The sequence below is a fragment of the Manis javanica genome, chromosome 4 (assembly GCF_040802235.1).
Source record: "Manis javanica isolate MJ-LG chromosome 4, MJ_LKY, whole genome shotgun sequence".
Taxonomy (NCBI): domain Eukaryota; kingdom Metazoa; phylum Chordata; class Mammalia; order Pholidota; family Manidae; genus Manis; species Manis javanica.
The window spans coordinates 122,140,457-122,155,496 of record NC_133159.1 but is presented as its reverse complement, the minus strand read 5'-3'; the positions used below and the strand labels follow the sequence as shown (position 1 = coordinate 122,155,496).

At 43.7% G+C, this 15,040-nt stretch overlaps 1 protein-coding gene and 1 long non-coding RNA gene across 3 annotated transcripts in view; one reads left to right on the top strand and one right to left on the bottom strand.

Moving 5' to 3' along the window:
* The window catches only part of LOC108387708 (dynein axonemal heavy chain 9), an 890,975-nt gene that overhangs the window by 166,637 nt on the left and 709,298 nt on the right, over nt 1-15,040 (top strand). For both annotated transcript variants that reach the window (XM_073234761.1, XM_073234762.1), the window contains exons 38-42: nt 380-553; nt 984-1,191; nt 11,728-11,893; nt 13,047-13,149; nt 13,710-13,949. In XM_073234761.1, the coding sequence (XP_073090862.1) occupies nt 380-553; nt 984-1,191; nt 11,728-11,893; nt 13,047-13,149; nt 13,710-13,949 (891 nt within the window). The remainder of the gene's footprint in view (nt 1-379; nt 554-983; nt 1,192-11,727; nt 11,894-13,046; nt 13,150-13,709; nt 13,950-15,040) is intronic.
* LOC140848742 (uncharacterized) lies at nt 5,892-11,046 on the bottom strand. The gene is made up of 3 exons (XR_012129857.1): nt 10,654-11,046; nt 10,209-10,283; nt 5,892-7,048 (listed from the first exon to the last, which is right to left on the bottom strand). It is a non-coding gene; the product is annotated as an uncharacterized lncRNA (long non-coding RNA).

The window sequence follows — 15,040 nt, the reverse complement described above, 5'->3', positions numbered from 1 at the left end:
CTCAGACTCAGGGGTCTAGGAAGACAGAGCTCTATCTCACTGGGAGGTCCTGACCACACTTGCCCACCTTGTGGATGCAGGCTCCCACTGTCCTCCATGTTCCCACCCGTTTCCGCCCGTGCACCCCACGAAGCACTGGGGTGACTCCTCTGCGAGGTCCAGTAGCTGGGCATGTTCATGGCTGAGGGCTGCCAGCTGGGCCTTGTCAGGCTGGTCCTGGGGGAAGCAGCATCCTTCCTGGAGGAGCTGGTCTACTGGGAGGCCTGCACAAACTGGGCCACTTTGTTTCCCCTCCCTGACCTCTGCCTGATGCCAGGGCAGCTCGTCCAGCTTACCGGCTCTGGGAAACCGTGCACCCTAACCTGCTTTGTTTTGGCAGCTTGTGGACTACCGGGCAGAATTCAGCAAATGGTGGCTGACAGAGTTCAAGACAGTCAAGTTTCCTTCCCAGGGAACCATCTTTGACTACTACATAGACTCAGAAACCAAGAAATTTGAGCCTTGGTCCAAGCTCATTCCCCAGTTTGAATTTGATCCCGAGATGCCTTTGCAGGTGAGTGTGACCAAGTGAACAGACACATGTGGTCATCCCAGGACCTGCAGAGGCTGCTGCCCCTTATGGGAATCCAAGTGTTCTGGCCTTGCTAGGAACTAGTTATTCCCAGCTACACTGCTTTTCTGGGGAAATTATAGGCACAATACAGTACAAGATTCCCCCAAAGGGCTCTTGATTCCCAGAACCCCCCAGCATCCTGTGTGCAGAAGGTTAAAAAAAAATCTAAAATATGTGAGAGAAGCCACAGGGAGGCAGACAGAGCTGGAAGAGGACGGGAGGGGATACTCGCTACACTGAGGGGGAGTTATAGGATGGCCTTACCATGGCTATGAGGGGAGCATCCCTCTCCTGAAATGGTCCAGAATGTTTTGCAGTGTATCTGTCTCTCCCACAAGCCCCTGGCACACTCATTGTGTTCCCGTTCCAGGCTTGTTTGGTGCACACGAGTGAGACCATCCGAGTGTGCTACTTCCTGGAGCGGCTTATGGAGCGGCGGCGGCCAGTTATGCTGCTGGGGACCGCGGGCACCGGCAAATCAGTGCTGGTGGGAGCCAAGCTGGCCAGCCTCGATGGCGAGCAGTACCAGGTGAAAAACGTGCCCTTCAACTACTACACCACGTCAGCAATGCTGCAAGGTAAGGGGCATGCTGGGGAGCCAGTGACCCCATCCTTGACTCTGCACTGGAGCAGCGTGCCAGGCACTTGCTGGGTGGGCTTGGCTCCTGAGGCCGCACCGCTCCTCCCTCTCTGCTGCCCTTGGACTTCCCCCTCCTCTCTCCCGCAGCACCCCTTAGCCCCATGCCCTTTCCTGTCCTTTCCCTACATTCCTCCTTGGCCTGTGCAAGCTCCTCCAGGCCTCAAGTTCAACACACAACAAGCAGTTCAGCACCTTGAGGACAAGGAAAGTGGGAAGCCATTGAGAGATTTCGGCAGGCTGGTAGGCTTCTGTCAGTGGAGGCATCTCTAGAGATCATTGTGTTCACCCCTCCTATCTTATAGATAGGAAACTGAGGCTCAGGTAATAGTAAGAGATTGCTCAAGGTCACCATCAGGCAGCAAGGCTGGCAGGTGCATCCAGTCTTTGACCACATGGAGCACGCTTCTTACTGACTTTCCACGCCTGGCTGCAGCCTCAGGGTCAGGGGCTCATTGCAGGGGTTTCCCCCACCAGAGTCACTTCCTCCCTGACCCTCACTCCCAGGAGGGTCCCTCACCCCACCCTGCCCAGCATTCCCAATGAGACCCCAGTGCACAGCCACACCTCCAGGGCAAAATGCCCCAGAGGTGGGGAATCAGCACACACCTGCTTGGGATAGGCAAGTCAGAAGCCACAGCTGATGACAGGAGACGTGAACCTTCGATTTCCTCCCTCGCTACATCACCTGGGCCTTAGGCTGGCTGACTCACAAAGTGGGCTTTCTGAGCCTGGACTGCTTCACTCCCCCGGTTCTTCCTTGGTACCTGCACACATGAACCCAAGCCAACCAGTATGGGGTCGCCGGTGCTTGGGCCCCCCTGGGGTCCCATGGGAGAGAGCAGCTCAGATCCGCCTCCTTTCTGCACTGCATGCCAGCTCTCCCGGCATCGGGGTCTGGGGCTGGGAGGCCCAGCACTGCCTCTGCTTTCTGCATCCCAGAGCAGTTAGCAGACTCCTGCCTCTCTGTCACACTGACCTCCAGGCTTCATCCTGCTGGGCCAGGAAATGTTTCACAGGTCAGTCTCAGTCCACCAATCGATTCTAGCTACCCCATGGGTGGTAACAAGTAAGACAAAGGGGGTGAAGACTCAGGTCAGAACTTGGCTCGTTTGTCCACAATGTGGGCATCTTCTGAAGGAAGAATGTGGGGCTCTTCACCATGTAAACAGCTACAGGTATGACACACTTTTAAGAGTAATCTGCATTAGCATTTGTCTCCAGCATCTCTTGAGTCTACACAGTAACAAAACAGACCAAGCCCTGCTCTGAATGTCTGCCAGCTTCTGTAGTGCAGATCCTCCCACCATGACCGGTTGCAAGTTACTGATGCAATGAACGTGGTCAGTGAACATGGAATCAGAGATGCACAGTGGTGCCCCAGTTATCATATCTCCACACTTTACAGATATGATAATGAAACATGAAAATAACCTGAAGAGCATAGATGATGGTGAAATGTGGTAAACTAATTTGGATGTAATAAGTTTTGTATAGTTATTACCTTTGTTTTGGCTACAATTTACTTAATTGTATGATTATCTAATTTTTTTTTTCAAACAATGGCTGTGTTTACCAACCAGCTCTCAAAATTCCCTCCGTGTTAGCAATCAGCTCTGAAGAGACAGCTCTGGTAAACAGCTAGCTTCCTCTTTGCTCCACGAGGCCTCAGCCCCCACCATGCCGCACAATGTCATAACCGTCCCTCATGGCCCCACACTGTCACGTTAGTGCCTGCCCGTGACCGTGAGCAGGCTTCACACGCCTGGCTGGAGCTCGCCGGGTCTGCCTAACACAGTTTCCCTTTCTTGTTCGTGGAAACATACACCTCTACACCTATCTGCAAGCCTTGATTCCAAGGGCTGATCAGATTATCAGCTCTGCCTATTTACTCCGATTCTGAATTTACTCTGTTTACTTAGTACAGCTACACTAAATAATAATGATAATAATAATAATGATAATTATTATTATTATTGGCATTTATCAAACATCCATCAGGTATGTGCCCGATGCTAACCTGAGGTTAGACTTTTTCTTTTCTGAGGTTAGACTTTTATACAATTTTTAATTGCTTAATCTTGCACAAACCTGTGAGGTTAAGTACTTACATCATCCCCATGTTATAAATGAGAAAATCAAGGCACAGAGAAGTTAAGTAAACTACCTGAGGCCACACATAAATGGAGGAGCCAGGGTTTGAACCCAGACAGTCTGACTTTAGAGTCTGTGCTCTTAACCACCAGTATACCTCTCTGGTAAGAAAATGTTTTGAAAAGTGAAATAAATATTTGACATTATTATTGTTTGTATTACTATTTGAGAATTCTAGAGGGTCTTCTCTACATTGATTTTATAATTTGAAGAATACTTCAAATAGAGAGTAAAACGTCATAGCCAAGGAAAAGGGGATGAGCTTCTACACTGCTCAGACCTCTTGTTCTTACTCTGGGTCCCTCAGCTGGAGGATTTTCTCCTTCTTTCCTGTTGGAACACAAAGAATTATTCAAAACAGTCACAGAATGCTGTCAAATAGAGCCAGGATGGACGCTGGCTCCCTACCACAGCTGGACATACACCAAAACACAGTGCTCTCGGTCTCTTGTTAATTCCCTGGTGGCCTCTCGGTCCCAGTCCTCCTCTCACACTAGATGATGGATGAAGCAGCTGTCCGCTACCACCACCTCTCCAGAACTAACTAGAATTGGTGGGTAACCCAAAGCACCAGGGTAGCCAGCATCCATGTCACAAAGTCCATGTAGCAAAGCTCATGCCCTTACCTCTGAAAAGCACTGAATTCCTTTACTTGGGATCTCCTGCCTCTTACTTTAGTCACAGTCCAAACAACTTTGTTTATATGACTTGTTAGCCTAAAATATTTTAGAAGCAACAAAATGGTAAGAGAAAGGGTACAACTAACAGAAAAGTGGGAGCTGGAGACTTGGTATCCAAGAGGAAATAGAATTTTTACAAAAGGAGATACAGAAACTCAGAGGGTAGCTTCTCTGGCATTAGATGAGAGGCTAACTGTCCCACCCACGTCGTGAGCCCATCATGCTTCTTACAGCCCAGCATTTTCATTGCTGTTTGTACTTAAGACCCTATGTAATAAAGAAAAGATTAGCTTTGATGTGCTATAGTCTGCTTTAAATGGCAGATAGTACACCCAGACAGATGTGCAAGATGTGTGTTTATAATGTATATGTAATGGCAAAAGATGGGAAATGGCCTAATTTTCTATAGGATTGAATCCTAAGCATTATTACAAAGAATGAAGAAATTCTGTATGAATTGAGTTGGAACTATTTTCAAAGCTTTTTGGAGAGAGAAACAATATACAGGAGAGTGTATATAGTAAGCACCAGATTGTGTCTTGTTTAAAAAGAGATACATAAAAATTCACATCTATATACACTCACACATCTATGCTTCTATATACTTAGTGTATCTCCAGAAGGCCATACAATCAACTGACAATAGCAGTTGCCTGTGGCATGGAGAACTGGATGCTAAGAGTAGGAAGGGGAATTACTTAAACTTTAAAAAAATTATGAAATATTTCAAGCATGCAGAAAAATACAGAAAATAATACAACAGATGTCCATGCACCCACCACCCAGACTTCACAGATGTTAAAATTTTGTCATTCTGCTATGGATCTTAGCATCACAGCCAACACCCACCTCCATCCATTCCTCCTTCTTGCTCCTCAGTAACCAAAGTTGATGTGTATCATTCCAAACTTACACTGTGGGTACATATAGGTACCCATACAGATACACAGTACTGTTGTGTATATTTAAATTTTAAATATGTATCTTACTGTAACTTTTTTAGAAAGTTCTTAAATCACTGTCTGTTTTCATGCATGCAGATCTACTTCATTACTCTCATTGCTGCAAAGAATTCCATTGTGTAAATAAATCACAGCTCATTTATTCATTTCCTACTAAAAGGCAGCATAACTTTTTAAAAAATGTTTTCCCTTTAGAAAAAGCATTATCGAGTTATAATCGACACACAATACATGGTACATATTAGAGGATATACCTTGATAAGTTTTGAAATATTTACACAGCCATGATGCAATCACTACAATAAAAATAATGAACATAACCATCACCTCTGGAAGTTCCTCATGTCTCTTGCTAATCCCTCCCTCCGTCCCAGTCCTTCCCACCCCGCCCCCCGTGCCTAGGCCAACACTGATCTGTTTCTGTCACAGTGGGTTAGCTTGCATTTTCTAAATTTTATATAATGGAATCATACGACATGCACTCCTTTTTTTGTCTGGCTTCTTTCACACAGCATGATTTGAGATTTATCCATGTTGTTGAGTATATCAATAGTTCATTCTTTTCATTCCTGAATAGCAAGGTAAAATATATAAAACACTCAGAATGACTCCCAGCAAACAGTAAGTGCTGAGTAAATGGAAACTGCTATTATACTAATATTAAAGAACCTTCTCAAACTTAAGACCCTATACATATTTTTTAATAATGTCTAATCCCCAACTGCCAAAACAAAAGAAGCAAGCAAACCCCTTTTGCTGGGAGGAGTTTAATATAAACTGTGCTAAAGCAAAAGTAATGTTTTTGGAAGAAATGTTCCAACTTTCAAATGGACAATAACCCCGTAGCAGGTCCATTCATTGAGGGCTTCAGGGGGATATTTTGCAGCTCATTCATCCTGCTAGTCCACCAAAAGCCATTTTTCTCAAAGTCAGATGTTTTTTTATAAAGGAGGCAGTTACTCCTTCACTTCTCCTCTTTCACTACATCCAGCACTGAGGTTCCATTGAGTACTTTCTAAACACAGATTCAGGACTTTTTAAATACAAGTGTTGGTTGTGTTTCAAGGCATTGACATTGCTCACCAGTGTTGATAGCACATGGTTTATTTAATGTTTGAAGTGTGCCAAACCTTGTGCTGAGGGTTTTACCCCCTTCAGTTCATTTAATCATCCCCACCCAGTGAGACACTGTATTAGTAATGCTTTTGACTGCAAGCAGCAGAAAATATGACAAGAATGACATAAACAGAATTTTTTCATGCAACAAGCAGTCTTGAGGTAGGCAGTTGCTAATGCTAAACCAATGGCTCAGTGATATCAGTGCTGTAATATCTATTATTAGCTGCTCCCTCAGGATGGCAGAACGTGTGCTGCTCCAGCCATCACATCTGCATTCCAAATAGAAAGATAAAGGAGAGAGCTAGTGCCCATGTCAGGAGATGATAGTTCTCCAGGAACCCCATAGCTTTGTGTCTGTGCCTTGTTGTTTAGAACAGCATCACATAGCCACATCAGCTGGAAAGTGACTGAAGAGAAGAAAGCTGGAAATGGTGACCATCACAGATCTGATGATAGTCTCATTTTTAGAAGATTAGAAAATGAGTTCAGAGGTGTAAAGTGACTTCTTGTAAAGTCACACAGTGCATTAATAACCAACCTGTCTTATTTCATAGGACTCTAGTGGCCTTCCTCTCTGATAAGCCTTGTAAGTCATGCATCTTAATTTCCATAGTAGAATGCCAACTTTCTTCTGTTGGTCTGATACCTAGAGCACAGGGTTATCTTTCCCTTTGATGGGAAATAAAATAGCCCCTTCAGTTCTTCTTTGAAACACTCAGACTTCAACTGACTACCCACCAACAGCTACACAAAGCACAGATTAGTAAACCTGACATCTCAGGTTAGAGGCAGAGATCCGTCCTCATTCTCCTCCTCCTCTGAGCTCCGCAGATGCACTTGCCTCGCTTTCATTCCCTCCACGGATTACAGCCAATGATCGGTCCTTGGGTTTTGTTAAGAGTTAGGGTGATAAAAGATAATGTTAAGTTACTTTTGTATCTTCTGTAAAATCTCAGTTGAAGACCATGCCCATCTTTTAGCCTGATTTATCTTTGTGAGTATCCCTGATATATGCCTTTTAGAACTTACTGCCTGGGAAAACTTTCATATGAAAGTAGAGGTAGATTTGTGCCAGTAATCTGGATTGGCATGTAATTAAATACAGATTGAGTTCTGAGCTTTCAAGTAGGCAGGTCAGAAAGGGAGATGTGAGATACATTTTTATTTGGTTATATAGTAACTATGTCCTTCTAGATTATTGGTGCAAATAAGTTTCTTCCCCTATAGTATCCCTTTTTAGTCTATATTTTAATTTGTCTGTTTTATGTCTACTCAAATACCTCAAGCCTCTTCTCATTCCTTTTGAAATAAAAGTAATTTTTAAAATGAAAAAATTCACAATGGCCCATAGACAGGCTAGTTTAGGAAGAGACAAAGAGAAGCAAAGGTCAAGGCGTAAAGAGAGTGGGACAGAGATGATGGCTTCCACAATTCTGAATTCTCTCACCATCTAACTGCAATTTAAATTGTTAGTTCAACAAATATTTGAGTGCTTAATTACACTAATTATAAAGGAGCTCAGGTAAACAGATCTCTGTAACTTGATCATTAAAAGTTTAAGCTTGGATGGCACCGTGAAAGATCTGACCAGACTCTCAACCTTGAAGGAGCAATGAGCTTCCATTATTACATATAGACAGCTCTCTTCTTCTTACCTTAATGTCTTCCAAAAAAGAGATGACACAAAATTAAATCATCAAATATTTATCAGCTAGTGGACAAGAACTCTGCTTGGAATGGGGGAAGTGAGTTTCAAAGTATAAGGAAATTGAAAACAACACATTTCAGACAATAGAGAAAGCATTCCATAAATTTTGGTATCTCCAAATTATGGAATGCAATGTAGCAATTAAAATCATGTTTTAGGAGGATATATATTATCATATAAAGATGTTTACAATATGTGTAATGAAGAAAACTTTTACAAGCAGAAAATGCAGTATAATTCTGATTTTGTAAAGGAAAAATCTAACAGAGGAAATAGAGTAGAATGAAATATACCAAAATATTGGAAGTAATGCTTACTACTAGGTGATAAAATTATGGGCAATTTTTATGTTCATCATTATGATTTCTATGCTTTTTAATCTTTAAATAATGAATATGTTTTATTTTTTAATCATGCAAAACGTTATTTTTTGAAAGAATAAATGCAACGCCCTTACTTTTCAAATTCCCAATACACCGGAAATGTCTTAACAAGTGAAAGATTAGTCTACATGGAAGGAAAGTAGTTAAAACACAGATATACAAATCATGTTGGTACAAAGTAAGACATGATTAATTGCTAATGTACTCTTGTCAAAATATTACCAGGCACTGAATTAACTAAACTGGGGATTTCTCAAGGGCAGAAGCCATGAAAAAATAATGTTTAAGAAGTAGTTTGCAGTAGTGGTAACAGGAGGAAACCTGGATTTAAATCCTGGTTTTGCCACTCAGTAGCTGTATGACCTTGGATAAAATCCTTTAATTTCTCTAAGTTTCAATTTTCTCATTTGTTAAAAAAAAATGTTTTAAAGGTGTTGGTAATACACAATAGGCTTTATCTGAGGGATCATTGATAAAATGCATGTCCTGTACTCCATACAGAGCCAGTCAACATTTGCATGGATGAATGAATGAATGAATGCACTGCTCTCGAGTTCAGAGACTGGAGGAATCAGGAGGACTGGAATGGTTGGTACACCCTAGAGAGGGATCAGGATGTGAGGACTCACAGGGGCTCTCTCCCTGAGTGATACGAAAGAAGTGTTGGAGTTAGTATCTGTAGATAGGAGTTCTAATTCCAGCAAGGTATTTAACCTGCCTTCGCTTCTATTTTCTTAATTACAAAATACAGATAATATACCTTTCTTTGCCTATTCATGAAATTTGTTATGCTAATAAAATTCATTCATTCATTCACTTAATACATGTTTTTTGAGGAGCCTACTATATGCTAGATAATGTTCTAGGTGCTGGAGTTATGACAATAAGAAAAACAGAGAAAGATTCCTGTCCTTAGGACATTTATAGTGTGGAGGGTTGACATGACACAAAAGACAAATAATTAAAATATCCAGGATATTAAGTGGTGATAAGTGTTGTGGAGAAAAATGGAGCAGGGACAGGGAAGAGGAGGTAGGGGGAAGCATAGAGTTAGAATATCAGGGAAGAGTTTTTGTGAAAATGACATTTGAACAAATAAATGCCTGATGGAAGTGAGCAAGCAAACTGTGCTGGCACTTGGGTGAAGATTCCAGGCAGAGGACACAGCCAGAGCCAAGGCCCTGAGGCAGCGAGTGTGTTAGAAGCAGGATGGCTGGAGCAGGAGGGGTGCAGAGGGGAAAGTAGAAGGGGAAAATGGATGCAAGGACTGCAGATGTAACCAGATTGGCTTTGCGCCAAGTGAGGGTGATGCCACTGGAGAGCTGACTCTGGCACAATCTGATTTCCTTCTTACAAGGATTCCCCTGAGTGTGCTTTGAGAATACAGTGAAGTGATTACTGGGGGGAAGCAGAACAGCCGTTAGGGACGATGTCTCCTTTACCAGGTGAGTGACAATGGACAAGGAGGGTAGCAGCAGAGATGGTGAAATGAGGTAACAAATGAGAACCCACTTTGAAAATGAAGTCACTCTTCAAATGTAGGATGGTGATGAAACAGTGCAGAAGGAATGGTGAGAAGATAAGAAGAGAGGGCAGCTGGTGCTGCTCCACGCAGTCATGGCCGAATGCCATGCTGCAGAAATTCAGTGAGATGGTACAGATGAGCTCTGCACTCAGCTGTGGACTTGACTCCCGGGGCATGTTAATGACAATGCAGAGCCCAGATTGTGGTGGGAAGGTCACATACTTTTATGTCTCCTGTGTTTAGTGCCTTCAACATCAGCTTGTTTGCTGAAACTTAAACTTCTGCACCTGCAGTTCTGCCTACAAATGGAAGGACTTGCTACCATTCCATCCTCAATGCAACTTGGAGCAAAGCTTGGCCAAGAAGGGATCAGAATGTGTATGCCTTTCCCAGGGTTGGGGGGGCTCTCTGTCTTGGGAGTACTTACAATCATCCTTTTGAGATAATCCGGAGCATTCCAAGGTCACTTCTTGCTAACTGACATGCTTTTCTTCTCAAAATCCTAGAAGCACAAAAGGTTTAATCAACCCAAATTACAGGGTCTGCTTAATTCCAGGGGTTGACTTGAATATCACCACTTTGGGAGGAGAAGAAACAATTCTTCCTAAGGAGAGAATTTCCTACTAGAAGGACTGTTGCCCAGAACAGGCCCTTGGCAGCCCATTAATTATATTTCATTTTGACAGATCTCATATACAGTTGTTATATCTTTAGGGGGGAAGAAGTTGCTGGGTGATTAATTGGTTGATAGTGTATGTTAATTGGATGCTAATTTAATTTAAATTTAATTCATATTTTAAGCACTTAATTCAACATAGGATCTGAAAAATTAGAATATTCAAGCTACTTGAAGGAACTTGTCTATCTGTCACCTTCTTATGTCTATTGACACTTTCTCCTTGTTTACAAACTTGTTCTTTAAGAGAAGAAATCAGATGGTTCTTAGCACTTCCAGCTGTAATCAGAACTGTTGGTTCTTGTAATACATAAATATTTAATTGCTTTACTGGAAAGAAAAGACACAGATATCCACCCTATTACTTAAAAGTTTGTTCTAAACAAGTCCTGTCACGCTGGAAAATGGTGCTGTTTGGTTCTTTCCTCTGGCTGGATAATTGAAGAAATAGCTTTTCAAGAGAGTCTATACTTCATCTCCAGGAAGGTACTGAGATGCCCTGATAGATGGGCCTCAGAACCTGCAGGCAGTGGGGCAGTGCCCTTCATGATACTGGAGGCTTCTGGGAAATTACTCTGAGGCTGTTGTTTCTGTTCCCCCGCAGGAGAACCACGGGAGGTGAACTCTCTGAGAACACCTTTTATGACAAACCCAATAATCCCTCTTACATCACAGGGGAAGGAGGGGCCCCCACCTAACCCTGGGATGGAAGCCACATCCTCACGCTCATCCGTGTCTAAGGTAGAGAGGCCAGATCTACCCAGGATCTGGCTATCTGTAGATTTTTGGAGGGTAGAGTACCAGTATTGGGACTATGAAGGTCTCTTCTGGTTCTACAAAGAAAACTGGGGACCACAGGTATGATAGCGGGAGCATAGGCTTTGAAACTTAACTGCTTTGGACTTGTTTCCTGACTCTATCTTAGAAAAGTCACTCTTCTAAGTCCCTGTTCCCTCATCTGTATATTGGGATGATAATACTAATCTTGCAGTAATGTTATAAGGATTCAATGAGATCATAAATGTTTGTAAAAACCTAACCGTGCACAAATAAGATGTTCAACACCTGGCCAGTACTTCCCTGCTACTGCCAGGTCATTTCCAGCTTCTCCTTCTGGTTCTGTGGGGTGCCTGAATCTAGTAGTAGCTGCCACCATCATTTGCAAGCCTGAGCACATTGCACCATTGCTTGACCTTGACATCCATATTCGCTGGGTACTAGCACCTGAGGTTTGAACTTCCTTGTTTCACTAACTGGCTCTCTTCCTCAGCTGTCCTGGAGAAGCCTCTAGAAAAGAAGGCTGGCAGAAATTATGGCCCCCCAGGCAACAAGAAGCTTATCTATTTCATCGATGACATGAACATGCCCGAGGTTGATGCCTATGGGACTGTGCAGCCACACACGGTTATCAGGCAGCATCTGGACTATGGCCACTGGTAAGAGCACACACAGGGGGGGCGGGAAAGGCCCAAGGCAGAGCTGAAGCCCGGTCTATTCTGTCAGGGCTGCCAGCCTCAATTAATCTCTGGTGCCAGCTGAGAATCCCCATAGCAAACCGCATTCCTCACAGGCTTCTGTTTTCTAGAAAGCTCTTTCAGAAAGGGCATTAAAGCCTACATAAAAGGTTTGGCCAGAGAAGATACATGGCTCTCATGTAAGGAAAAAAGCCTCCTCTTTTAGATTCATGGCCACAAATCTTAACTGAGAAACTTCCCAGGGATTCTCCCATACTGCCTATGCATGTTCACATCTCCACTCTCAGAAAAGTCCATTTCATATCTTCTCCTCTCACCTCAAACTCCCAACCACCTCCATGAATGATCACACATGCCATCTCCATTTCTTGCTTGCACAACTTACTTGCACCCCCATGCATCTTTCTGTCCCTCTGGCTGACACATCTGCCCTGAGGCTTAGCTGTCCACCGCACCTTAACCCCACTCTCTCCAACCTCTTGAGATCCTCACTCCATCATCTAGCCCCCCTTTTCTCCTGATTAGCTCCTTCTCCCCAGTATTTAAACTTGCATAAATTTCTCTATTGAGTTCAGAAAAATGATTTTCTAGTTACTGTTCTCTCTCTCCCTACATAACCAGATTTCTCTGCAGTTTTCACGTCCTCTTCTCCCACTCACTCCCCAACCCACTATTATTTACTTTCTGTTTTCCTCAACTTTACTGAGCTGTTTTGCCCAACTGCTCACTGTGTCTTTATGTGAAGTCCGACAGACCTCAGATGTGGCTCATTATCTTTCTAATTCTCCTGACAGCACTTGATATGGCTGATGGCTCTCTCCTTTTGGAAATACTGACTTCCTTTGCTTTCTGAGGTGCCACACACCCCTGAATTTCTGCCTCCCATTTTTCTTAGTCCATCCATATGGTCTCTTCTTCCTATGCTATTCCATAGATATTAGATCCCTCAGGATTTTGTCCCAGGCTCGTGTCTCTTTTCAGTCTCTACCAATGGACCAAGACACTCATGTACTCAAGTGCATGAATAACAGGGCACAGCCCACCACACCTTCACAAGGCATTCAGTTGCCTGGGCCCTCACACAATTCTGACCTGTGGTTTCTGACTGTTACAGGTATGACCGGAACAAGCTGTGCCTAAAGGAGATAATGAATGTACAGTATGTTTCTTGCATGAACCCCACTGCAGGCAGTTTCACCATCAACCCACGGCTTCAGGTATGGGAGTAGCCAGTATCTGAGTCCTAAACACTCCCTTATCAGGGCAGATGTCTCTTGATTTTAAGTAATAATTGGCCCTTCCCCTGTCCAGCTTCTTAAAGTGGTAAATCACACAGGATGCTGACTTGTATTTCTAGCGGGATGAAGAAACTCCTAGACCCAGAGTTATGAAGCTTTTAAAGCTGAAAGGGGTCATCAAGTTCATCTGATATGACTCATTCTTCAGGATAAGAAAACTTCAAGGGGATGAAATGACTCTCCCAAGCTCATGTGGGTACTCAGTAACATTGAGATTTGGGCTCACATTCTCTGAGTTCAGGTTCTCTTCTTACTACCCCATACTAATGTCTTTGACCAAAGGTCCAAAGCCCATTATTCCCCCAGTCATTTTAGCTCAACCTAAGTTTGGGTTTAGGGTGAGAAATGTGACCAGTATGTAGAATTCAAAGCCTTATAGAAAGTCTTCATAGTGTTATCCAAACCCGGAGATGGCGATTTTTATTCTGTGGTAGATGTCTGACTCCGGGTCCTTCCATATACCTCTCTTCCCGGTGCAGCGCCATTTCAGTGTGTTCGTCCTCTCCTTCCCGGGAGCAGACGCCCTGTCCTCCATCTACAGCAGCATCCTGAGTCAGCACCTAAAGCTTGGAAACTTCCCAGCATCCCTGCAGAGGTCCGTCCCCCCACTGATTGACCTCGCCCTTAACTTCCACCAGAAGATTGCTACCACATTCCTCCCCACAGCCATCAAATTCCACTATATCTTCAATCTCAGAGACTTTGCCAACATTTTCCAGGTAGGTCACTCTGTGCCAGCTGAGATGGCTGAATAATGATCTAGTTTCTTCCATTCAGTAAAACAGTAGTTAATGCCAAACTCTTAGGCAAGGGCTCAGTTCCTATGGACGCATGAACATAAAAAGGTAAACAGAGTGAGATGGGCCCCATAAGGAAGGACTTCAGCAAAACAGAGTTCTGTTTGCTAATGACCTTATTTCCCAGTAAGCAGAATGCATTTCTGAGTTGGTTCCTTCCGGCTGGAGAGGGCTCAGCATCTTGGAGATAATGTCATATAATGATTTCGGCACACCTAGGAAAGAAAATGACACAGAAGACAAAGCTGAAGCTATTTTGCAGGCCCTGGTGGTATACCTATTGTTCTTGGGATAAAAAGAAGTCAACCAAATCATGCAGGATAGATTTGCTTCTTGAAGAAGCCATATCATAATATCTCTAAGACACCATCTGCCAGCACTTGGGATGCCTCACTTGTAAAATATCCAAGTTCAATGGCAAAGCCATTTCAGATCCTTACAGCTGCTCATCTGAATAGTAATGGCCTCTCTGCCCTTTGCTTCTAGTTGCTTGGCCCTTCACTGTCAGAGTCTCAGAGGGCAATGCAGCAGACCCTGGCCTCTCTTCCTCTTGGTCAGGTACAGCATCCTCACACAGCAGAGGCCACAACTTTCTCATCCTCCACAAGAATCTGCAGAAACTACTTTTCAGAGAGATCATTCCCAAGATTACACCAAGCCATTATTGGGTGAAAGGCATCCAATCAGGGAGAGAAGCATGACCCTGCAGGGAGCACATGTATGTGCAATTTGTTACCCAGACTCTGGGGAACCTAAAACCAGCAAAGATACAGACCTGAGGACTCAGGGCCTGCATGTTCCAGCCAGGACTCTTGTTCATAAGGAGCAGAAGCCTACTAAATGTTAGCTCAAAGATCCAAGAGCTGTGCTCAGAAAGGCTTTAGGGTTCTAAAGGTGGAGCCACTGAACCCACAGCCAGGTCAAGTCTCAGAATACATGTGAGTTGGCTCAGGGCAGCATTCTTGGTCATATACCTCCCAAGAATAAACTCGGTTAAAAATGAAGAAGCAGAG